We start from the raw sequence: 26,453 nt of genomic DNA, 5'->3' as shown, positions 1-26,453 counted from the left end.
ATGATTAAGATTTTAGATGTTGCTTAACTCTGTCATACAAAGCAGAAGGACTCTGAAGTGTTTCATTAATATTTTGCAACAACCAGCCAATTGGGCTTTATTCAATAAACCCATTAAGCAAAACTTTATTTATATTGGTATCCTGCAATTCCGATTTCTAGTCCAAAACAGCGACCCAGAAAAGGCGTCCCTATCGCTTTCTGAGTTGTGGCCATTTAATGACAGAGGACAATTCAGAAGAAAATTGTAAAAATCCATTTTATTTACAGGAGAGAAAATCTACAGTGCAATGGAGTCCAGTCACAGGTGGATTCAGTTGCATAACTTCAGTGAAATGTGTTTGTACCCACATGTGCAGGGTGGGGTGGGGGCACGGGGAAAACAGATGAAGTAGACAGACAGTCTTGTAGCCTGATTTCAGACACTTGTAGTGCTCACTGTCCAAGAAAATGCCATCTATCAACTAAAAGAGAGAAAAACAGTTATTAATCACTATTATAAGAATTCAAAATCCAAATCACTGCTATTCTATAGAGTGTGCATAGGACACAGGGTGATCTCATGTTGTTTTGTGTATCACTCTAATGAATATACAAGCGACGTGTATTACCACATACAGGTAGTCCTTGTTTAGCAGCCACAATTGGGAACAGGAACTTGGTTGTTAAGTAAAGCAGTCACTAAGTGAAACCACAACTGTGCTTACAATCTTACTTTAGCTTTTCTTTGCTTTACAGACCTGCGAAGGTCATAAATGTGAGGACTGGTTGTAAAGTTATTTTTTCATCACCATAATAACTGCAAATGGCCACTAAATGAGGCAGTTGCTACCTGTATTTAAAAAAGCTTTGGAACAGAATGTACAAATAGTAGCATAAAAAATCAGCAAGTTATTTTGAACGTTGTATGTGAAAAATAATCTGTTTTATATACTTTCTATTTGCTTCCTCAAGTAACAGGAAACAAGATCAAATTTGAGATCTATTCTTCTGCCATAATACAGTGGTACCTCGGGATACGAACTTAATCCGTTCCGTGACTCTGGGCGTATCCCAAGTTGGTCGTAACCCGACGCAAATTTCCCCATAGGGTTCAGTGTAAATCCGGTTAATCTGTTCCGCCCTCCGAATTTGGTCGCACCCTGAAGCAAATTTTCCCATAAGGTTCAATGTAATTACCGTTAATCCGTTCTGGCGTCCGCGGACCACGCATCAGGGGCGGGAAAACGGCAGAGCGCCACGCAGCGGGGCGGGAAAATGGCTGCGGACTACGTGTCAGGGGCAGGAAAATGGCCGCGGACCACGTGTCAGGGGCAGAAAAATGGCCGCGGACCACGTGTCAAGGTGGAAAAATGACCGTACCCCAAGGCGGAGTTCGCACATCGAGGTAAATTTTTGCAGCCGGAGCTGGTCCTAACCCGAAACGTTCGTTAGTAGAGGCGTTCGTATCCCGAGGTACCACTGTATTAACTAAAACAAGCACCCAAGTTACAGTATATCTCATGTACATCTTTTGCCATAGCATTAAATTCCATCTTCTAGACTGTTCTTCCCCACCCCAGCCCTGTACACATGACATTACACTGCACATGTCTAGTTGCTGATAACTTGCCTTTAAAGCTATGCCTCAAAATGACAATTATTTCCAACTGTAGCAGTATCAGAAATCAAAACTGAATAGGAAGTGATGCTTCCAAACATGAGACTTGGCATCACTTGCCCAGTTTGATATATCTATCTACCCAGATGCTGATCATCCAGTTTTGCCCAAGACAGCACTTTCCAGAAACTTCAGTTAGTGAACATTCACTAGTTCTTGAAAAGACAGCATTCCTGCTGCAAAACAATCCCTGAACGTTTAACTCATTTCAACAGAGCCCTATTCAATAGGAAAAAAGTGAAGCACGGATCCTGTTAAATGCTAACTTTGCTTATATTTATCATTCTACGATTATATGAATAATTGCTGAAAATGGCACAGTCAACTGGAATAAATAATTTCACAAAAAACTTCATGGGTGGGTGAGAATTTGAACTCTTCTCTCCATTCCTAATCCTAAACTCTTACCTGGGTAATTATTTGTGAAGAAAGGCAGACCACTTGCTGAGATCATAAATCTTAGGAAACACCTTTGGTTTCACACATTCACCCCCTATGATCGCTTACTTAAGAGAATGTATTCTACTGAAAGTCTCACTGAAACCACTGAGGCTTACTTCTGAATAAATATTCAATAGAATTATATCCCGCCTTTCCTCCAGTTGCTCGGGGCAATACACACAGCCCTCCCTTCTACTTTTCTCACAACAGCTCTGTGGGGTAGCTTTGGCTGAGAGACAGTGATACGTCTGAGGTCAGAGAGCTCACATGGCCCAGGACAGACACGCATGTGGATTTCGCAAGTCCAGCCCTTACTTCAGGTTCTGCATCATAGTTCTCTATATAGCAATAAACTTGCTCTGTAGATCACTTAAAGTCTCAATATGCATTATAAGCATGTGTTAGGACACATTCAACACTCTGAAAACAGTTCTTACCTTCTTTGGAAACAGAATGTTCTTCCACAAGTGGCGGAGCCTATGGAAAGAAAGGAATTATTTTGTAGAATGCATGGTGCTGTACAAAATACAAAAAGAGAGGTGGTACTAATAACATTTGATATAGCTTGCAATCTAAAAAAGTCTGCAGACTAAAATTTGATACAGCAAAGAGAAGAAAGGCAGGCAGGTAAAAATACAGGAAGAATACTACAATCAATTCACTTATATGAACTTGGCCTTAACTACAGAGGCTTCTGTGAAAGGTTTCGCAAAGCCTGATTTGAGGATGGATCTGAAAAATGGCATCATAAAAGTGATCCAGGGAGAGGGAGCTCCCTGCATCTGACACAGCAATGCAGAAAAGGCAATCTTTTGAGGAATCTGTAGAGATCTCTACATAGTTGAAGGTGGGGAAGCTAGACAAATTCATAGACATAATTTCCCAGTATACATAGCAGGGAGCTACTTCTAACTAGCGCAGGTCCTTCTGGGATTTAAATTCACTTTTTGTTGAAACAAAGAAGTCTTCAAATAGCAGTCTTTGAATGATACGAGCATCTGCTCCCTTTGAAGCTTCATCCCCCTTTCAAAAGTATTACAGCTTAACAGAAGTAGTATAAAAGCCGATCGAGGCAGTCAAACAAACAAACAAACAAACAAACAAACACACACCCGTTGTATTTTGGAACCTGGATGTGTGGTTTGCAGTTTCTAGCACTGGATGGGCTCCTAAAGTTGAATAGTATCAATCCTGCAAAAAGTTAGAAAATTGGCCCTGAAAAAAAAATGAGCTTAAGCCATTTCAGAAAGCATCTCTGAGCTTGATTATACTCTCTCTTGTGAAAAAGGTGAATGGGAGACAGGTCATCAAGAACTATTTTTTTTAAAAAAAGCACAGGTTGCATTTGCTCTAGTTGCACAGCTGAAATGACTGAGTGTATCAAATAGATGCTTTACTTAATTAATAGTTAAAAGGCAGGTTTTCTAAACAGCTGGGAACGTTTCTGAAAAATACTTAACCTCACTGATGCAACCCTTGCAGGAAGCAAAGCAACTTATAAACAGATCACCCTTTGAAGCTTTGGTAATACATGTGTGGGAATGTTTTAGGATATAAGCAAGCATTTATATTTTTAGTTCTTGTTTTACTTTTAAATATAACAATGAATCTAACATTGTTGAGCACTAATTGATAAAAGGGGGGGGGAACATGTTTTACATTGCACAGAAAAGATTGTTAATGGGTACTGCATTCCTATCTGCTTCCTTCTCTTCCACACCTACCTTAACCTGCAAGATCATGAGAAACCTGTAGCTGCTATTTAATTTCTAAGCCAGCATTTTGGATTGTAACAGCATTAACTCTTAATTTCCTGTGCTTCCTTTCAGTGACCAACATTGAAAAGGGGGCTGGAGTGAGAAAAAATGTATAAATTCCCTTACAGATTGCACAATAGCTTGGATGTCTTCTTCACTGCAGCAATATGGGCTGGTACCCACCAGAAGGTTGGTGCTGAAAAGAGAATGCAATTATTAAGAATTGAGGAAAGGGGAAAATAACTGTTATTCACAGCACAAATAAGGAAAGGACAAAATAAGCTGGCTCTGGTTCCATTCTACATGCAAAGAACAGTAAAAGCTCTCCAGGGTTTGAGATATTTTCTCCCATCTAACATGGAAAGGTTATGGATTGTACTGGATGACCTCTGCACATGTATTTGTAGTCTACACAATCTCTCATCAAAAGCCAAGCAGAAGATCAAACAGAACTTGATGTTCGAGTGAGAAATCACATACAGTGGGGCAAAAAAGTATTTAGTCAGCCACCAATTGTGCAAGTTCTCCCACTTAAAAAGATGAGAGAAGCCTGCAATTTTCATCATAGGGCTCAACTATGAGAGACAAAATGGGGGAAAAAATCCAGAAAATCACATTGTCTGATTTTTAAAGAATTTATTTGCAAATCATGGTGGAAAATAAGTATTTGGTCACCTACAAACAAGCAAGATGTCTGGCTCTCACAGACCTGTAACTACTTCTTTAAGAGGCTCCTCTGTCCTCCACTCGTTACCTGTAGTAATGGCCCCTGTTTGACCTTGTTATCAGTATAAAAGACACCTGTCCACAACCTCAAACAGTCACACTCCAAACTCCACTATAGCCAAGACCAAAGAGCTGTCGAAGGACACCAGAAACAAAATTGTAGACCTGCACCAGGCTGGGAAGGCTGAATCTGCAACAGGCAAGCAGCTTGGTGTGAAGAAATCAACTGTGGGAGCAATAATTAGAAAATGGAAGACATACAAGACCACTGATAATCTCCCTCGATCTGGGGCTCCACGCAAGATCTCACCCCGTGGGGTCAAAATGATCACAAGAACGGTGAGCAAAAATCCCAGAACCACACGGGGGGACCTAGTGAATGACCTGCAGAGAGCTGGGACCAAAGTAACAAAGGCTACCATCAGTAACACACTACGCCGCCAGGGACTCAAATCCTGCAGTGCCAGACGTGTCCCCCTGCTTAAGCCAGTACATGTCTGGGCCCGTCTGAAGTTTGTTAGAGAGCATTTGGATGATCCAGAAGAGGATTGGGAGAATGCCATATGGTCAAGTAGAACGTTTTGGTCTAAACTCAACTCGTCGTGTTTGGAGGAGAGAGAATGCTGAGTTCCATCCACAGAACACCATACCTACTGTGAAGCATGGGGGTGGAAACATCATGCTTTGGGGCTGTTTTTCTGCAAAGGGACCAGGACGACTGATCTGTGTAAAGGAAAGAATGAATGGGGCCATGTATCGTGAGATTTTGAGTGAACACCTCCTTCCATCAGCAAGGGCATTGAAGATGAAACGTGGCTGGGTCTTTCAGCATGACAATGATCCCAAACACACTGCCCGGGCAACGAAGGAGTGGCTTCGTAAGAAGCATTTCAAGGTCCTGGAGTGGCCTAGCCAGTCCCCAGATCTCAACCCCATGGAAAACCTTTGGAGGGAGTTGAAAGTCCGTGTTGCCCAGCGACAGCCCCAAAACATCACTGCTCTAGAGGAGATCTGCATGGAGGAATGGGCCAAAATACCAGCAACAGTGTGTGAAAACCTTGTGAAGACTTACAGAAAACGTTTGACCTCTGTCATTGCCAACAAAGGATATATAACAAAGTATTGAGATGAACTTTTGATATTGACCAAATACTTATTTTCCACCATGATTTGCAAATAAATTCTTTAAAAATCAGACAATGTGATTTTCTGGATTTTTCCCCCATTTTGTCTCTCATAGTTGAGGTATACCTATGATGAAAATTACAGGCCTCTCTCATCTTTTTAAGTGGGAGAACGTGCACAATTGGTGGCTGACTAAATACTTTTTTGCCCCACTGTATTCTTTGTCACCTCCTAGTGCTACATTAGAAGCCTGACAGCTGCAAGGTGCACAGCCTGAACTCTTCTTTTCTTCATCAAGCCCCCATCTTCCCACTGCTACCACCAACAATGTCATAACACAATATATCCTGCTGCTGCCCTCAATCTTCCCGCTGGCCTTCCCAGTTTCCAATCATACCAGCACCTTCCCATAAACTTCAGTTAAACCTTGATTTTAATGAACTTTGTCCATTATTCTGGAGGGATCCTTAGACTCATAATTTGTCTGTTACATCCAAACATCATTACACGGAGTTCCAAATGGAGGTTTTACTGTAAGACTGATTTCAACCAGACTTATTGCCAGGTAAGTGTGTAAACAGCAGTTTAACAATGCAATCCTATACATGTTACCTTCAATAATCAAAAACTTGAACTAAGCTTCTCTGAATGAACACCATGCTGAGATCTGGCCTCCAATTATTGGAAAGTTTTCAAATCAAGGATAACACTTCTTAGTTAACCTAATAGGTGTGAGGTCTCTCCTTCCCTCTCTTCTCCCCCCACCCCCATTACACAGATCTTCACAGCCTCCCTGGCTACTTGTACCTCCTAAGCTGAAAAGGTTTAGCCCTAAGGCCTTCTTCTTGACATTTTAGTTAAGTATGGGCATATACTATGAGAGGATTGTACAATAAGAACAAGCCATTCCCAAATACCTTGGTTACGAGGCAGCTGACAGGTAAAAATGCAAATGTTTCCCTGCTATGCCTTCCTCCCTTGGAAACATATGTGGAACAGGGCTGTTCCCTTTACTGTTACCTTTTTCAAGTGATCTGAGTAACATCCATGATTTCTTACTACACCATCTAGAATGAAGAAAGCTAACAAAACCAAGACGCTTTCTAGAAAATTTAAGGTTATCTTGAATTTCTGTGAGAAAACTATAATCAAATAATGACAGCCCAATACATTTGGAAATGGCTTAATTACTGAGTAATCTGCAGGGCTTGTGCAGAGGGGACCAAAAAAAAAGTAATCCCCCAAAGGTGGCATTTCTTTATGATTAATGACGCAACTGTCATTATAAAAGCCACCCAGTTCAATTTAGTAATACAGATAGTCCTCATTTAACAACCACTAGTTCAGTGACCATCTGAAGTTACGATTGCACTGAATGAGACTTACAACTGGTCCTCATAGTTGCAGCTGTCGCAGCCTCCCTGCGGTCACGTGATCATGATTTGCGACTTTCACTGCTGGCTTCTGACAAACAAAGTCTGGGTTGCAAATGGTGATCACGTGGCATCACACCTAATGACTGTGTGGGATTCACTTAACAACGGCAACCAGAACTGCCACAACTGCTGTCGTAAGTTGGCGTGGTCATGTAACGTCACGCTTTATGACCACGTCACTTAGTGATGGAGTTCTCAATTACTGTCATTAAGCAAGAACTACCTGTAATTCAAATTGGATTTTGACCAAACAATGATAGATACATACCATTTTATGGCTCCTCCATCAGCCTTTTTGTGAACCAAAGCTTTCCAGCATTCATGGGTAGATTTAATTATTTCAAGAGCAAATGCCTATTTAAAACAACATTGAGAGGAGAAGAGGAGAAAAAAAGATGTCTTGAAAAGAGCACTTGCTAGGTATTGTGACTGCCAAAAATGTAAAAAGATAACTTCAGGAACACTCAAGATAAAGATTGTGTGTCCAAAGAGAACTTTGAAGCCTTTTTTTTTTCTTTTTTTAATGTTAATACCTACTTCCCCTCCAAACCTCAAGGCTTTCAGACATCAACAGCTGGCATCCCCCACCCACACTAGATACAAAGAAATGGGGAGACAGAATTTCAATCATGACAATGTGTATTTCATAACAGAACATAGTAAGATGGGCTCATGTAAATCAGTGGGGACTACACCTTATCTGGAGAAAAAGTAACCCTGTTTACTTTTTCTCCAGATTTGGGTTTACTACCAATCCAGATCTGGAAAAACTGCTTTTGGGAAACTGCTGAAACACAAACTCATGAATTCTGTTCTTGCTTTGGCTCTGTTTGAAGCAAGATTGTTCAGCATATGCTGAAGTTAAAAATGTCAGCTCTTTTGGCAATAATCCTCCCCAAATCTTGGAAAGCATCTAAGTAAGGTCACAAAAGAGCCAGGAGAACATAGCTGGAGCCAGAAAGGGGGTTTTTCCCCCCCAAAGGATTCAGGACAAGGGATAGTTGAAGCAGTCAAGAGCACTCTTTTCCTAAAGGACAAACTTTCAAAAAAAGCCATAGAGGACATCTTCATTAGGAACCACAGTTTCCCCTACCCTCAAACTTCCTTGTATTGAAATTGCACTGTAAAATGAACATCACCAGGCTTTCCTTGGGCAGTCTTAGAAAATTACTGCCACTGGGGGAGGGATGCGATTCCCCATTATTTCCTGCGATTCCCTTTGTAAGTCAGAAACTAAAACTCTACCTCCCAACCAGCCAATATGTGAAGATGTCTCTTCATGAGTTGATTTTGGCCTTTAAAAAAAAAAAAATTAGGGTCTTTTAAGAAAAGAATGTAAGGGTTCAACTTCTGAAGACCTTGTATTCTGATTTTTTTTTTTAAAGTAAAAAATAGTACTGCTGAAATTGGATCTTTTTGTCACTGAATATTCCCAATGAGATCTCAGATGCTACAAAGACTGCATGCAGATTACAAGTTGCCCATCCCTGTTGTAAATAAAGTTGAAGATCCATTACAGAAGACTAGGTTCATATTTGATAGGGCTATCAGAGCTGCAGTCCAAAAAAATCTAGATGATGAATACATGTGGTATGCTGCTTTTGACAAATACTTTCATGAAATTTTGAACTGAAGGAAAATAAAATATGCAATTATGAAATGTCTTGCAATATTGGCTTCCTTATAGATCCTTGATTGGGCTGCTCTAGGATTTTACAGAGTATTCATTCAGAAAATACACTGTTCAGAAAGTAAGTTTATCAATTTTAAGTAACCAATCCCTCACCTTATCTTGAAACGTGCCATTAAAAGCAAACTGATTTTCTGGCTTTCCATCTGGGACTTTATATAGTCTGAACCAGTCAACTGTAGCTTCAAGGTAACCTGGGAAGAACTTCCTGACATCGTCAATATCTGCAATAGGTTAGGAAAAACGTGCATAAAAATCAGTGTTAAATATCAACTTCTGCCAAATCCACCATTCTAAATATACATGTAAGAGATTCCAATATGGCAATAAATCACAAATATTTCAATGACTGAGTGCATGAAAACCCAAGTGAATGGGTTACCGATTAATCCTCTGCTTACCCAGAGTTTTACATACAGAAATACCATGCAAACATTTTGTATATAATTCAGCAATTGTTGAATGCATTTAGCTTACACTGGATTATAAAAACAATCACACAGACTCTTATACAAACTAAAGATAGATTGGATGAAGCAGGCTGGAAAATTTGATTGCCTGGCTACTGATTAAGTGCCTTGTAATGCAAATACTTTCTTACAAAAATTAGTTTTCTTAAAAAAGCATTGGGAGACACAACCATTTATTTTTGTCTCACTGGTAAGGGATTTGAGCAGCACCAGAAGAGCTAATACTGTTCCAGCATCTAAAATAATCTATTCTTGCAACAAGAAGACAACAAGCAGATTCTTGCATTCTGTTTGGCCATCGTCTATGGAATGGTCGGAGCTAACCATGGTCTGTTGCATAATCAAAGTGCATTAAGCACTAAATCACAATGGTTCATATAACACACTGAGCCTAAGTACACTTTAGCATGTTAATCCAGTTAATGTCACTGATTTAGGACAGAAAAGCATCTCTCCAACCAAAGGAATCAATACAAATCTGCACTATGTACTCTTTATAATGCAAGAAATCACTCGCAATCCCCAGAGCTCTACTGTATGCACACACTGAAAGCTTTGGTTGCTTTCAAGCTCCCAAGAACCTCTGCAAAAGTTGCCATCAAGCCAATTACAGATATGACAGGAATTATTGAAGTCTTTGAGTAGTCATTATTTCAAATCAAAATTAGGGTTTGCCCTCATCATACCCACTTATTCTACTTTTTGGCGTACAGGCCTAGCATTTACCTAAAGGCCATGTGCAGCCCTCAACCCTCCCAAAGGGTGTCTCTGCCCTATAGGGAAATAGGGTCACTAAAAGTTGATTTTTCAAACTAAAATAAGCTTTTTTTAAAAAAAAAAAGTAAAATGTCAAATGGAGCTGCAGGTATGGTGAACAGCACAGGGAAGGGATGTCCACGGGCCCTACGCACCTTGTTGCAAACTCTAAGAGGACATTAGAAAGGCCTTCTGTAGATATCTTGCAGAGTTGTAATTTGTCCAAATACACAATGCATAGTTAATTGGGCCAATAATATGAACTGCTACAAGGCAGCTTTCTGGGTTTGCGTTCAGTGCATGAAGCAGTCTGGAATCCTGGGGATCATTTCCCAGTTCCTCTAAACCAGTGTTGTCCAAACTTGGCCACTTTAAGATGAGTGGACTTCAACTCCAGAATTCCCCAGCCAGCCATACTGGCTGGGGAATTCTGGGAGTTGAAGTCCACTCATCTTAAAGTGGTCAAGTTTGGACAACACTGCTCTAAACCAAAAGGAACAGTGTGTGCCTAGTGATTCTGTTCATCCAGCAAATGGTCTCCCTCTTCCCGCCCAGAGCTCATGCCCTCAACTTGAAGAAGCAAGTTTTTTAAAAAAGTCTGTGGAAGAAGATACATGGCTTTTCTTTCTTTCTTTTTTAATTTTTATTATGTTGTTATAAATCTTGATACATTGTATTATGTCAACACAGTGATGTTTATATGATTCAAGATGACACATGGCTTTTATTGACAACTGACAACTTTTTACAGGAAGCAGCAGCCTCAGTCTGTATAACGGCACGTATTACCCTTTTGTAGCAAAATAAATAAATAAATACAATCTCACACATATATGTGGCTTGATGTTGAACACCGCTCCAAATTCACTATAAATTTTCATAAATCTGCTTTGCTACTATGCATCTGAACTATACACGCACTTCTATGTGAAGTAATACGGAGTGCAAAGTAACGGGGATACTGGGTGGGTTTTTCAACTGAAAAACTGTAACATTTCTCAAAAGGGAATTCAGTAACAATGCCTCATTTATGACATCTGTTTCACTCTACTTCCAAATAACTTGAGGGAATATGTATCCTTCCCTGAATACCACAATATCCCCATGCACATTTTTTATGAAAAAAAAAAAATCATTGGCTTTGTGGCAGAGTAAGACTTGGAATCTGGTGGGGAAGGATTTCGCATCATCACACAGGGGATGGGCCACCTGCCATTTTGATCAAAAGCCGTCCATGAGATACAAACTTTTACAAGATGGTTCTTCTCATAATTGTCCATTTCACAAAAGGCACTGGTGTGCATAAAGGGAAAGGTGAGTGCACACACACAGGACAGGCCCACAGAAATGGAGGATTCTGGCAGTACACCAATCAACTTTGGATTCTGCCCTATCCAGTGCTAATTTCTGGTTTCTCACCATTTGCAATCACCCACAGTAGATTACTCCTTCCCAAAAACTGCAATCTACAATAAGAACAGCAACAACAAAGTCTCCTAAGACATTTAGCACTATGTCATCATTGTTATGATGTTAGCATTGTATCTCCAGAATCCCTTTTTCCATTCTCTAGATAAATTCTAGACAAATTTCCAGAATTCACAAGAAGCATGACCCATGGTGTCCATGCTGTGACCCAAAAGCAGCAACTATGTCTTTTAGGTGGGTTACCACGGTCCTGTTGATGTACCGAAATTTCCTTCTGCGTAAGTATGTTAAACCATGAGGAATGATGAACTGAAGTGAGCTGATTCAGTAGCACTAAGATATGGCACTAATAGCACGAGATTTCAGCCTATCTCAGACGGTCTCAACAAACGCAATGGGTTCTTAACACATTACAATTGTTGAGAAGTTATTTGTAATCTGTTTCACATGTAATCTACATGACTACCCTGTCTTCCCTTCCTCTCACCTAATTCCAATTTAAATCCTATATCAGTTTAGTCACTCCATGCATCTGATAAAGTGAACTGCAGTACACAAAAGCTTATGTTTTTATTAAGAATTGTTAGTCTGAAAAGGTGCTCCCATGATCCTCCTGATGTTTGGCTTCCCTCTCTATGAAATCCTTTACAAAGCAACTATCCTTTTACAAATAAGCCAGAAATCCTAGGTTGGAATAATTTGGATGTGGCTGGCGTGAAATTATTTTTAATGTAAAAAGCACCTTTCTTTGACTGCAGTAAAAATGCTTTTTTCACAGGATCAGCGGCATTTAAAATTCTGAGAAATTATTTTGCCCAAAAGAATTAACACAAAAGGCCTTGGAAAACCCTACAATTAAAAATACATTTATTCCAATTTAGCCACCATTTATTAGTTACTGTAATGACTTTTTTATAATACATTAGCTTTGCTTGCACAAATATAGTTTTGAATATGGAGATAGAGCACAGCTGTTTAAAAGGTTGTATTTTTCATTAAGTTCAAGTACAATTTATATATTTCCAAGCGACTATTCTGTTTTTGGTTTGTGTTTATTATTTTTCTTTCTTGAAATATTATTTGTTAAAATGAATATTATTTGTTAAAATGAATATGGAGATAGAGCACAGCTGTTTAAAAGGTTGTATTTTTCATTAAGTTCAAGTACAATTTATATATTTCCAAGCGACTATTCTGTTTTTGGTTTGTGTTTATTATTTTTCTTTCTTGAAATATTATTTGTTAAAATGAATGTTATTTGTTTAACTACTATACCAAATACATATCTGCTATGTCATTTAACCTTGCAGGCTTGAATATTCTATGCACTGTATAAACTTAAATTAAAATCAATCCAGAAGAGTCCTAAGTATATGCCAGTATACCCCATATAGCTATAAAAATGGAGTGAACAACTGCAGATTATATATAAATGGTGAAAAACTACAGCAAGTAGCTGAATTTATTTAACTGGACTTGGATATCTTCAAGCCTGCCTTCTTCTAATTGTCTCTTCCTGTCTGATAAGATCAGACAAAAAGGGTCTTTTCAGGGGGAAGGGAAGGGAATGTCATCTTCTGGGACATCAGAAGTGAGCCTTTGGGGGAGGGAAAAACCCAAAATGTCAAGTTTTCCAAATATCCAGGAGAAAAAATAGACTTCCTTTTGTTGTTGTTGTTCAGTCGTTAAGTCGTGTCCGACTCTTCGTGACCCCATGAACCATATTGCGCCAGGCCTTCCTGTCCTTCACTGCCTCCCTGAGTTTGCTCAGTTTCATGCTCATACACTTCCTTATTGACACATTTCTTCCTTTACATTATGGTATAATATGGTTTGATTTTGGCTTAACACTGTGTGCTAACTAGGCCACTGGCTAGTTCAACAAACCACAGTTAAACATTTTGCTTTAGCACAGCATATGAACCAGGCCTAAGAGAAGCAGCTAATTCGGGTCACTGAATGGATGAAGCCACATTTGAATTGTTCCAGCTGTACCTGTAACTCAATCAAGTCCAATGTTCTTTCTCTGCGCCATTCCCTACACCAAGCCTAGAAGTGATACCGCATCCCTATTTTGCCCTTCTGTAAAAACCCTGGAATAATTGAGTGCAATGCTGAGCAGACTAAGGACATGTGCTTGAAGAAAAACCTACAACAGGAGATGATAGCGTATATTGGAAAGAATCACACAATTAAAAAATCAGTAACAATTCTACATTCTATATTCAAATGCCTTCTGATGTAGCAGAGCAACTCACACCAAATTCATCTAGCAAAACTCATCCAGTTTTGGACTTATTTCCTTGTAATGTCCCTGTAGGAAACCTTACACAGTGTAGCTTTGTGATAAGCTGAGCTCACTTAGTTAGCAATCTTCAGCACCCTGCAGAGTGCCATATCTCAAAAACCCTAAAAGAAGAAACTGTGACAGTTGAAAGAGATTGGATTTGTAGACCAGACAAAATGGATTATTTAAACAATGCTTACCATGGATTTTCTGAGCCTGTGGGTCATCCACACCGATAGCTATGACCTTCCAGTCAGTTTCTCCTTCATCAATAAGACCGAGAAGCCCAAGGGCCTTCACCTTAACAACCTCACCAAGCGTACGAACCTTAAAACATAGAAGATACTACACAATTTGTTGTTTCCTTTGATGTTATTTAAAGTTGAAAGTCAGCTGGAACAGAGTGAAAATTGGTTGAAGTAGGATGGGGAACAAAAGAAGAGGAAGAAAATTCTGGAGGAAGACATGGTTGGCTAACACCTTGAAGGAGAGCATTCTGATATCAAGGCTATACTGCAACATTTTCATTACAGGTGGGACTTTTCTAAAATAATGCTGTACCAAGATTTTATATTTCAGCTGAATCGTAGGAATAAAGGCTGAAGCTGCCATTCCCAAGCTAGAGAAGGTCACAATGTAAGCATATCTCAACTGCCTCAAGCTACCAAATGACCCACTGATCAGCCAGGCTTTAAATGCCCTATCATAGAAGTTGCTTACTCTTTGTGCTGTAGTGGAGAATCAAGTGAGCAATCAATCAGTATGAAGCTTCATTCTTGCCTACAATATTCTAATCTAGCCAAGTTGTTTCAAAGAGTTCCCCTGTCAACTTTAGCTGAGAAACGAAGTAAGGATTAAATATCTGGAGACCTTTGCCCAGTTGTGAAGCCAGACAACTAGCAACTTTCCTAGGCAAGCTTAACTCCATGTTAGGAAACAAATGATTGAAACAGCTAACATATGCTTCTGTAGTAATTTAGACAGACCTGGGCACCAATTTCACAGACATCAATGGGATCATTGTCACCACAGCATCCTGTATTATCATCCGTATGCCTGGGATCTTCCCAAGTCTGTAGGGGAGGAAAAAAGGAAAGAAATGCTACCATTTAAAGTTGGTTATTATTGCTTTGTTCATTTGTATAAATTATTGAAATTCTGAGAAGGGAGGGCCAGGCTCTTTATGTGTGCTACATAAGTAGCTATGATTTTCATTTAAAAATGATACACTACTATAACTAGTTTCTGCAAGAGTGGAAACCCTGTGGCCTTCCAGATGTTTCTGAACTACTATTCCTAGTATAACTGAACAATGGCCAAATTATTACTTTACACAGTAATAAAAAAGATAAAGACGCAAACGAGGCAGAACTACTCACTTGTTATTTTACTTCAGTCATCTTTTTAAAAAGAATAGGTGTTCCACCAGGCATTTGTTAATACCTGGTTTAAGCAAGAGAATTTCAACTTGAGCTTGACAGAAATATAGTCAGGGAATACCTACTGAGACTGAATAAGTACACATTTTCATGGCCCAATGGTCTGAGCAAACCTCTGCCTATTACCTTTAACAAATCTACAGAAGTGTGAAGTACCAGATTACTGGGGAAGGGCAAACGTTTTCCTATCTTTAGAAGGGGGGAAAAGGAAGACCTGAACTGATACAGACAATCAGTCTGAGATCAATATCTGGAAAAGTGAGAGCAGATTAACTGGCTCACCTGTAAACATTTGAAAATGTTTACCAAATGATTACCAAAGTCAGTTTTCAGTTTTGTCAAGAACTAAAGTTGTCAAACAAACCTCACGTCAGTTTTTGATCAGATAATCTCCTTCGTCGTTTGTGGGAATTCTGGGGACATAATATGTCTTCACGACAACAAAGCATGAGACAAAGTACCCCGTGACATTCTGGTAGGAGCTGGTTAAGTATGGGCTGAATAGGATGACAGTTAGGAGGCTGGCTTCAAAATCATCTTTGAACAGCACTCATTAAATTGGAAGGGAATATTGAGTGTGGTGTTCTGGGATCTGAGTACATTTTTATTAATGACTTAGATGAAGAAGTGGAGGAAGTGTTTTGGAAATCTGCAGAAGATTCACAACTGCATGGGACAGCCAATATCCTAGAAGTAAAAAATAAAATTCAAACTAATTTTGATAGATTAGAATAATGGGCTTAAAATAAGAGAACCAAACTTAACATACAAACGCAACATACTTCACGTAGAAACAAAACATCCAAGCCATATAGTCCAGGACAGGGAATACCTGGCTTGGCAAAAGAACTTGTGAAAAAAAAAAAATGGAACTGTAGTTGGCAACCAACTGAGCATGATCCAGCAATGTGATGCAACTGGATAAACAGCAACTACACTACAGTATAGTTTCCACTTTGCAGAAAGGACTAGCTCCATTTTATTTTAAATTAGCCTGGCACCACCTCCAATCATGTGTCAGTCCTGGGCATAACATTTTTTTAAAAAAAATCAGAAAAACTGGAACAAATTCAGAAAACAACAATGAGAATGACCAGGGAAACTAAGTCATATGAGAAGAGTCTAATGCAGTGTTTCTCGACCTTGGCAGTCTGAAGAGGTGTGGACTTCAACTCCCAGAATTCCCCAGCCAGCCATGCTGGCTGGGGAATTCTGGGAGTTGAAGTCCACACTTCTTCAAGTTGCCAAGGTCAAGAAACATTGGTCTAATGGAACTGGGTATGTCTATATCTGAGAAAACACAAGGAGGGGGGTAGCACTTTTCAAATACTTGAATGGGTGTCTGAAAGGTTGTCACCCAGAGTACTGAGGCCAAAGTGCAGGAAAATTGATAACAGATTTAAGTCACAGGAAAGCAGATTCCAGTTAAATATTAGGAAAATCTATCTAACCGTAAACAGTTTACCAAGTGAAATGCTGAGCTCCCCTCTCCTGGATCTGATCAAGCAGAGACAGGACACCCATCTATCAGGAATATTTTAATCTGGTTCCTTGCACTGACCAGGAGGTTTGACTTGACCTAGGTGGATCCTTACAACTCTATGCTACTATAAGTTGTATTTCTAGAGAGCCCCAGATTCCATGTTCCCGGTATAGTAGTTGGAGCAGCCTTCATCAAATCTTGGCATCCTCTGGATATAGCAGGACTACAACTCCCAGAAGTGTGCACTACTTGGAAATTCTGAGAACTGCAGACCCCATACATCTGGAAAAGGTGCCAACACTGGGGACCTACCAACTTTCAGATTCAAATCCCGATTCAATCTCAAATTATTGAGTCGCTCTGATAATAAAATTAGGAGTGAAGCTCAAGAAGGCTAAAGAACCCATAAGAAATCATTTCCTTTTTTACATTCTTTCTTATCTGCCAAAAAATTGGCCTATACTACAAATGCATCTTGCAAAAAATACTCTGGACTGAATCTAGTTAATACCCAAAGTTTTCTTTTCCCATCTGGATAATGAGACAGCAACACACTGAAATATATGCTCTGCTTTTGACCCAATTCTATTTAAAATGCAGTGTTGCAGAATATCCTCCCATTTCCATTACCAAATTTAAAACCATACCAATGTCAATATTTTCCACACCTATTCTGCACTCTTAAAATACATAGGATATATGAAGAGACATAACTGAGAAAAAAGCAGGGGAAAATTCTAATTTTCATAGATGAATAAATCCCAAAATGTTACCTGAGGGAAGGCCCCATAGTTCCAAATGTAGCCTTTATGGGGAAAAATGTTTGCCACGTATCGCAGCTTGCCTTCCTTTACATCTTGCTTAATAGGATTCAGTGGCTCCTTGGTGGCAATCTGAGTACAGTATGAAACAGAATGAAGAAAATTGGGGGAGATTATGAATAAATGGCTCAACTAATTATTCCTAGATTGAACAACTCAACACAATTCAAACGTTGTATTTCAATTTATAATTTACCTCATTTCTAAAAGTAGAGGATAAAAACCGAACACTTAAAAGATGTTTGCAGCATGGGGAAAAGAAAAAAAACACACAAGGATCTGCATGTGAGAATTTCTAATTACAGTGGTACCTCTAGTTACGAACTTAATCCGTTCCGTGACTCTGGTTGCAACTCGAGTTGGTTGCAAGTCGAGGTAAAGTTTCCCATAAGGTTCAATGTAAATATGGTTAATCCGTTCCGCCCTCCGAATTTGGTCGCACCACGAGGCAAATTTCCCCATAAGGTTCAATGTAAATACAGCTAATCCACCCTCCGAATTTGGTCGCACCCCGAGGTAAATTTCCCCCATAAGGTTTAATGTAAATACGGCTAAACAGTTCTGAAACATATGCATTTTATTTTTAAACCTCAAAAACATGAAAAAAAGTACAGTACACAGTATGAAGAGGGAGAATGGGGTGGGGAGGCAGTTATTGTTTGGAGGAAGAGTCCCCCTCCAAAGGGACATCGGGGAGATCTCCTTCAGGGGTTTCCTCTCTTCTTTGCCTCTTAGCTGCAGGCTCAGTTCTGGGGAAAAACCTGTCTAAAGTCAGTTGCCAGCCTGCTGTGCATTTTCTTTGGAGCCATGCTGACAAGCACACCAAAAACCTTCCAAACACCACAAAACACACCACAAGCCTCACCAAACGTCTCCTTGCTACCGCAATCTCGCCCACAGGAAGCCGCGACCGCGTGGCAGCAGGGCAAATGGCCGCGGATCCGGTTCGTAGCTCAAGGCGGAGTTTGCATGTCGAGGTAAATTTCTGGGGCCGGAGCTGGTCGTATCTTGAAAAATCCGTAAGGAAGGACGTTCGTAACTAGAGGTACCACTGTATTCTAGTCTCTGTTTACATTAAAGTAGAATGGGTAAGAGAGCTTTTGGGTGACATTTGGAAGAAGACTCACTGAGCATGAGGAGCAAGAAATAACAATAGACTTTTAATTCCTGAGTTGAGAGGAGCATTCAGACAGTGAGATACTAGCCGGGAACAACCACTTCCCAATGGAATTGGAAATCACTGGCAAACTGTATCATTAATATTAAAGGTTTTTTAAAGTAATTTTCCATAGGTTGGGTGGTAAGTAGCACTCAGCATAGGTTACCACTCCATTACATTTGCAGCCATTTGATTAGAAAGCAAGAGATTTGAGTTTCCATTGTTCTCTGTGGTAGGACACTGGAAATATTTTAAGTTTTGCTCTACTGGAACACAGCCTACTCAAAATATCCTGACAAAATATTTTGAGTGGGATTGGTTGATCCATGTTCAGAACAAAACCTTTTTTTTTGTGCACAGGAATATCATACAGTTTCTCAAGTCCCACTAAACAGCACATCTGATGTCACTACTCACAGAGACATGAGGGGAATTCAAAAGACATCCTCCATTTGTGTGTCTGGTATAGAGAAGAGGAGCAGAACCAAACGCCTCAAAGAAATTCCCAACATCTCTGTCTTCCGTGCAAAGGAGGAAGCGACAGCATGAAGGTTTCCCTTTCAAACATACGATGGCAGGACATGCCATTCAAGCACTGGGTGCAAATGTAGAGGATGTCATTCATATATTTGTATGGTTGCTTTCCAAGTCCAAACCCCATGGTTTATGAGAATTTCAATTAAGACATTTGGAGGACACCAGTTTCAAAAAGGCAAACATCTGATACTTGGAAGACACTATGACTGGTTGGCTGTTCATATGGGCTATAAATGCAACATTTTGTTGCAACTTTCACTCCCATTATTTGCAAGCTGCTTTACAGACTTCTAGAGTAAGTTTTTCAAATTACCTCCATTTTAGCATTTGTCCAACGAGGCACTTCTACAATCATATTAAATACAACCTAGCAGAAAAAAAAAGAAAGCAAAATTTAAAACACACCAAAAGCAGGTTAGTAAATATAATATACTACCCAGCAAATGCTATTTTCCCCTTCAGTCCTAGAGAAGACAAACTATCAGCTCCATTTGTGTGTGTATATGTGCCTTCGAGCCAGTGTTGACTCCTGGCAACTGCCTCGACAAGTCTCTGCAGTTTTCTTGGCAAGATTTCAGAAGTGGTTTGCCATTGCCTCCTTCCTAGGGCTGAGAGAGAGTGACTGGCCCAAGGTGACCTAGTTGGCTTTGTTCCTAAGGCAGGAATAGAAGTCACAGTCTCCTGGTTTATAGCCTGGAGCCTTAACCACTACGTATGTACGTGTGTGTGTGTGTGTGTGTGTGTGAGAGAGAGAGAGAGAGAAACTACAGAACCAATGTTGCTCTGTACAAAGCCATAATGTATTGTCATATTTTGACTTAATATGTCGTGTTAAGCCAATCACTGTGTGAAGCCAATCAAGATTTATGGCTTAACATATTGGAGGAAATCAACCAAATATACTCATAAATGTATTCCGTAACCTATAGCTAAACCATGGCATAGCATATTGTGTAAATTCTTCAGTGCCAAAGTAGGAGTATAAATCTACGCTACGAAAATCCCAATTAATTTAATTTTCCATTTGTACCTGACGGTAAATAGTTTTATGCTACCATCCATTTCCAACATTCCCAAAAGAAAAACTATAGATTAAGATGATAAATAAACTAAGGCAGTGACAGGCAGAAGCAACTAACTTCTTGCAGGAATTAATTATGTCAGGAAAACAAAAATGTTCACTAAAAACTTTCTCCAAAGAGCTTTTGGCAATGAACCTCATAAAACTGACCAAGAAGCACCACACTCAAATCTTAATGCTTTTCATCTGCCACTTATATCTGTTGTTTCCAGAATTAGTCTTTGTCAGCTGAGTCAAATCTTAGCCTGCAGGCTAGAGGGACACAACTGCCAAAGAGAAAAACTTAGCTATCCCTAAGCGGATCTTCCCTTCATATAGTTTATATATTAAATGCTCTGTTGCATTATATAAAGTCCAGGGTTCAGTAAGAGAGAACAATACATGGTTTCATGGACTTTATATTTTTGAATAATTCAGCTACTAATCTTTTTATGAGAACAAATACTGAGAGCAAAAGAGGGCCATCAAACCAAACTAGGTGTGAAAAACTAATATGCAACTCCTCAATGTGGATTAAACACAGTGTCCCCAAAGATCACCCTGGCAGCAAAATTGGATCTCGTTCCCAATCTATCGGTGACAGGATGAATACTCTTGGCATTCCATTTCCAAGGAAAAAGAACTAAAGTGGGGTCAGAGAAGGTTGTGTTTCATTTCTGCAACCCACAAAGTGCCCAAGAGATCTCTTCTATTAAGCCAGAAAAGCCACCATTATTCTTCAAAACACCAGGCACTGCTGAAGGGGGTCCAGAATTTTATAAAATGATTTATTATAACTGCTTGTATACTGCCTACTTCCACTGATCCAAGGTGATGTATAATAGTTAATAATCAGAAAATAAAATCATAAAAACCTAACACCATAATCCATATAACTTTCCGTTAAAGTCATAACTCCATCAAATTAAAGATAGAAGACTCCACACTTAAATATTTTAATGCATGAAATGGAATAAGCTACAAAATATAAAAACTCAGCTTTGATAAAATCATCATCATCTAAATTTCCTTCCCACAAATCATGTACAAGATTGTAAATCATCTAAAACAGGGTCTGCAATCGCACCTCATTTCCATTGTTCTTTGATCTCTTTGCGGGAATCTCCTTATCCTATACAAGAAGAAAAATCAATATAGAAACAGTTTTCAATCATAAATAAGTAGGTCTAAAATATAACAATGAGTGAAAAAATAGTTCTGTCAAAAATTACCAAATGCAAACCATGAAAAATTAAGACTGCTATCCTTTTTACAAGTCACACAAATCATAATTTGTTCTAAACATGGTATATTCAACAAGTTGCAATGACTGGATTTACACATGATCAGGCTATGAACCATGGTTTGTAATTCCCAGTGGCTGCATTTCTACCACACACTTAGCCAAAACCAAGGAAGTTACATTTTAATGCCATATGTATAAAACCAGCCTCTAATTTAAGACTGCTTCTTTAATGCTGTTCCAAACAGACACTTGGAAATAAATACATTGAAATCTTATTCACACATAACACTAAACCATGGTACAACGTATTTCTTCTTCTCTTATCATAACACATGAGCCCATCCATTATGGTTCCGTATTACATGCTGAGCAAGCCTCTGTGGCTTGTTCAACAACCCATTGTTAAAAACCCTGAGCGCATCATATATGAACCAGGGTTCAATAAAAGACACAGAAATAGGTACATTTTCTCTGATATAACACTCAATATGAGTGCAGTAAACAGAAAGACACCTAGTCTCTTCAAGGTAGTTCCTAATGTGGCTTTTGGTCTAAAATTACAGCTGAGTGTAGAAATGTTTTGGATTACAACAGAACTAGAAAGCTGCTTTTTTCATTAGAGATGGGAGCAACAGCAGCAATTTGCAGCATAATGACCTAAGAAGTGGATGATATCAAACTTTAATTATAGTTAAAGACTATATGGCTGAAAACTAGAACTCCAGAGATTAATTCACACCTGCTTTTTGGTGCTGAATAGAGTCAGTACTTCAACAAAAAGGATATTTTTCATATTTAATTACCTCACTTGCTTCAGCAAACAGAGGGATGTCATGGAATGGGGAAATGCATTTTCCCTTTGAGTTCTCTGCAAGAGGAAATAAAAAGGTATATGCCAACAGAGGCAAAAACAAGCATTTCAGCTGCTTTCATCTTAAATTAATTTGTCACATGCAGTCTATTTGTTTAGCTAAAAGATACATACTGGCTTATTCAGACAATCACTGCTTCTTCAGTTACACAAGATAAGCTTGAACCTTCTGCTCGGACTCTTTCTCAGCAGAAACAAATCAGGAGATCTTTAATTTAGCGCAGTTTCTCGTCTTACCTAGGACAACAAACTAGAGCTTTAGGCTTAGGGATAGGACTGGTGCTAAACAAACATATGATCAGCTTTGCTAGAGTTGGCAGCCCCATACACCAGCTCTGTAGTAATCTCTGGCAACACTATTTTAGGACTTAATGACACCACCCATATTATCAGAATAACATTCAGTTCTTCATCCTCTGATACGGTACATGCCACCATCTAACAGCAAACTCGCATTTGCACTGGATAAATGACTATGCCAAATTAAAACACGGACATAAGAAATTGCAAAAACGCAACGGGGGAAACTCTCAACTCATTGAAATGTTCTGGCTGTCTTTGCACTAGTGCACAGAACCATACTAAACAGCCATATTTTAGTTTAGCGTCCTTTCAAAACACAGCCTTTGTAGTTAATTCATGGTTTAGCATGTTCACTGAAACTTAGATTTGGTTGATTGAATCACAGTTTACTAAATCATTTTTTTAAATGACATGTGCTAGAATTCATCATGAGATTCAACACTTTCTCATGGATTAAACAAAGAACACCATTTCATATCACTGTGCTTCAATATACACAAGTTATTGTTTAGTTGGCTGTGTAGAGTTTACAAACCACACTGAAGTCACAACCCTTCCATAACTTATATTTTGATTGTGTGTTGTGTAGACCCAGACAAAATGTGTTAGCTAGTATTTAATGCAAGAATATCTGCATATCATATCTAATCACTGCTTTGTTACTATTTATAACTTGGTTTCTCACAACTTTCCAATTTCTCTTCTTTCCTGACCTCCAACAATAGCTGTGTGCACACATGCACACTCTTTTCTCAAGATTACATTTTGTTCATCAGACTGTGATCCACAAAAGCATATATGACAATAAATGTCCTAATGTTACAGCAATTGCCCTACATCAAAGTACAGATGGTATAATTTATAATCTCCAAGGCTTTCATCTTACCATATTTATTTTAGTCTATCTATATAACTGATTAGCATAGTTTTGTTTCACAATATAATATACTCTCAATTTTTCCGCTTATCATATATGACCAAACACTATACTGTACTATGCTTAAATGCAGATTAGCCTTTTTTCAAAAAGTCATCTAGATATTCAGATGAAACCATTAGCAAATCCAAACTGGTCTTTCGCCATCCTTACAAAATTGAGAGTGAGGAATGGATAGTGAGGCAACATGTGCTAATGCTGATCAATACTTCTCTGACTTCCTAAATTGGCTGGGAAGGATCACTTCCTAGCCTGGGTTGACTGACAAATTAAAATTCTCCCAGCCACCAGGAATTCAACCACACAATAATTTCATCAGAAACTGAGTTAATATTTCACCTTAAGTCATGTTTTAACCATGATTGCTACCACATTTTGCATCTAGTTGAGCTAGGGCTTAACAATAGCTAGATTTATTCATTTATATCCCACCAAATCATATGACTCATGGCAGATCACTCCTTAGGCTAATACATGACATAGCTGTAACAAAACAGTAACCCGTAGTTAACTGAACCATGGTTTATCAAATGAACCCCACTGCTCACACAGTCACTAAACAATATAGTAAACAAAAAACCACATTTTTATCTTAGTCTGTGGTGCAAATCCAATTATTTGAAATCGAAATCGCATCAGATTTTGGCTGCACTTACACGTCGCCCTGGCCTACAACTGGGCAACCACATTTGGGTCTAGCGGTCGGAATGCTCTGCAAAATCAGAAAACTGGCTTAACTTGGAAAGAAGCCACGTTAACCGAGGCTGCGTATGTCGTATGAACACAGCCTCTAAATCTAACTCACGGGTCAAGACAAGTTCTAAAGTGCTGCACCATCCGTATGATCAGAGGCAAAGCATTTCCACCAGCCTCTCTTTCCCTCTGCTCTGTATCTCCACACTATTCCCAAGGATGCCGCAGCCATCTCTTTCGTGTCAGGACCCGGTGGAGAGGAGAATGCAATAAACTTCAGCCGCGTACTGTATAACTGAACTCGGCTATGCTCCCCTAAACGTCCACGTTTATAACCAATTAAAGGAATCTGGGCAAGCGCAGCCGCTGGTGCAGACACCTGTCAGCCTTAACTCGACCGACACTTCTGCATACGTAAATATGAGCCTTCGCTGGGCCCCCAAAACCCGACCCTAAATTGTTATGGCTGCCGCATAGGAAACCTGACAGCTCATAGGACATGGAGAAGCAATGGGGGACTTGACCATGTAATTCCAGGCAAGGATGAGCTTAACCTGGAGAACTATCTACCCCCTCCCGCCCCGAAGAACAAACACGCGCAGAGAACTTTATTATGGACGTCACTGGAGCCGGAGGACGGCCCAGATCAGCCGCTGCCCCGAGCAAGACGACAAACAAAACCACCCAAAGTGTGCTCAATGACTGCCAGGCTCGTGCTTACGTCACAGCGACCGACAAAGGGAACGGCCCGCCTCCGAGCCCCATTGGGCAGGGCGGAGGCGGGTCCGAGCACCTCCCTGGACGCCATCAAAAGGCGTCCCCGGCCGAGAAGCCCCTCCGCGCGTCCCAAAGGCTTCCCGGCGCCTCCGCTGCGGTTCTCCTGCCCTCCGGCAGCTACTTACTAAAATAGAGGCGGAAGTCTGCTGAGCGCAGGCGCCCCCTCTGCTCCGTGCTGTACTGAGCCATGAGGCCCCCGTGCCCGCGGCAGCTCAGCAGCCAGGGCCGCGGAAGCCGCGCCGGTGCCCTTCTCCCGCCGGAAACGCTGCCCTGCTGGGCAGCCCAAGACAGCCGCAGCAGCCAACCCCGAGCGGCGCCCGCGCGCATGTTTCTGCTCTCCGCTGCTGCGGGCACAGTAGTCCCTCCTCCGGCGCGGCGGGTGGAGTTTGAGCATGCCCAGCAAGTCCCTCGGAGTTGCCTCCGCGCGATGCGGTCTCCGATCGAACCAGAAAAGCTGGGCAGGCGTTCAAGGAGGGCAGAGTGCGAGGCATCGCAAGCCGCCGGGAAGGGAAGGGGGAGGCACGATCGCGTGAGCGGGGAATGGTTGGAAACCTCTGCGCCTTTCGTAGGCGCAGGAGCGTCAGCCTCTCTCACCTCGCTGGCCTAGAGCTCGTGCAGGCTGCGTGGGGCCCCGGAGGAGTCAGCCGGGGCGCTCTCATGCTGCACGGGGGCGTCCTGGCCCCGCAGGCAAAAGCGCAGACGAAGCATGCGGGGAGCTGGCACCCCCAGCACCTTTGCTTGGACCTTGCTTTGCTTTCCCACATGCAGTGCAAGAATTTCTCTTTTGAGAAAGGAGAACGTGAGGGCACATTTAATTGGGAGTGCTGCTGGGGGGGGAGGGAGGAGGAATCCATGTGCTATGCTTGGATTCACATAGTGTGCTAAGCCATACGCCTGGGCTAATAAACCACAGGGGAGTGGGCGGCACAATGCTAAGTTAACACTGTATATTCTTGGTCACTGCAGATGGAGCCAATAGGAAAAGGTGAACTCGGCCTCTCTGGCTAAAAGCAGGGCTAAAGGCTGCCTTCTGGTTTGTGGAGAGAACTTTTCAGTCTTTTGTGCTGTTTTTTAGGAAGAGGCCATAGAAATCAAATAAATAAAAGGAATGGCATTCTCATTAAGTCTGTTGGAGGGTAGAGCAATAAACAAGTCAAAGGCTGGGCAAAGAGGAGAGGAGAGCAGCATGTGATTGTGGATAGTGCCCAGTTGTATGAAAGTGGCGTCTGATCACGTGCTGGTAGATTGATGCACCCACAACAAGCCATGGCTAAGAAAAGAACCACGTCAGAGCCAACTCCATCAGCCAGCCCCAAGATCCAGGCCGAGCCTCCCAAGGCAGTTAAGAAAAA

At 40.5% G+C, this 26,453-nt stretch overlaps 1 protein-coding gene across 1 annotated transcript; it reads right to left on the bottom strand.

Annotated features, from left to right (window-relative positions):
• Positions 1-246: 246 nt before the first annotated feature.
• On the bottom strand, positions 247-25,486 carry PPA2 (inorganic pyrophosphatase 2). The gene is made up of 12 exons (XM_025176610.2): positions 25,227-25,486; positions 22,324-22,388; positions 21,362-21,406; positions 19,528-19,581; positions 17,471-17,590; positions 14,762-14,848; positions 13,976-14,102; positions 8,931-9,058; positions 7,413-7,498; positions 3,984-4,053; positions 2,538-2,577; positions 247-463 (listed from the first exon to the last, which is right to left on the bottom strand). Exons 1-12 carry the CDS (start codon positions 25,426-25,428, stop codon positions 435-437), a joined length of 1,053 nt encoding a protein of 350 aa, XP_025032378.2. The 5' UTR covers positions 25,429-25,486; the 3' UTR covers positions 247-434.
• Between the last annotated feature and the right edge of the window lie 967 nt (positions 25,487-26,453).

This window comes from Python bivittatus, unplaced genomic scaffold, assembly GCF_059951505.1.
Source record: "Python bivittatus isolate LINGU-HERP-01145 unplaced genomic scaffold, Pbiv_v1 ctg000070_np1212, whole genome shotgun sequence".
NCBI lineage: Eukaryota > Metazoa > Chordata > Lepidosauria > Squamata > Pythonidae > Python > Python bivittatus.
Note: the sequence above shows the minus strand (reverse complement) of the source record. Positions and strands in the feature narration are given on the sequence as shown.

Bases quoted from the DNA above. Each gene is read 5' to 3' on its own strand.
- PPA2 (XM_025176610.2), bottom strand. From the start codon at position 25,428: ATGCGCGCGGGCGCCGCTCGGGGTTGGCTGCTGCGGCTGTCTTGGGCT. The intron at 14,103-14,761 runs GTCTGTCTAAAT...CTATGTTTTAAG, and splicing joins TCTGTGAAATTGGTGCCCAG to GTTCGTACGCTTGGTGAGGT. The intron at 9,059-13,975 runs GTAAGCATTGTT...AACCTATTGCAG, and splicing joins ACAGGCTCAGAAAATCCATG to ATATTGACGATGTCAGGAAG.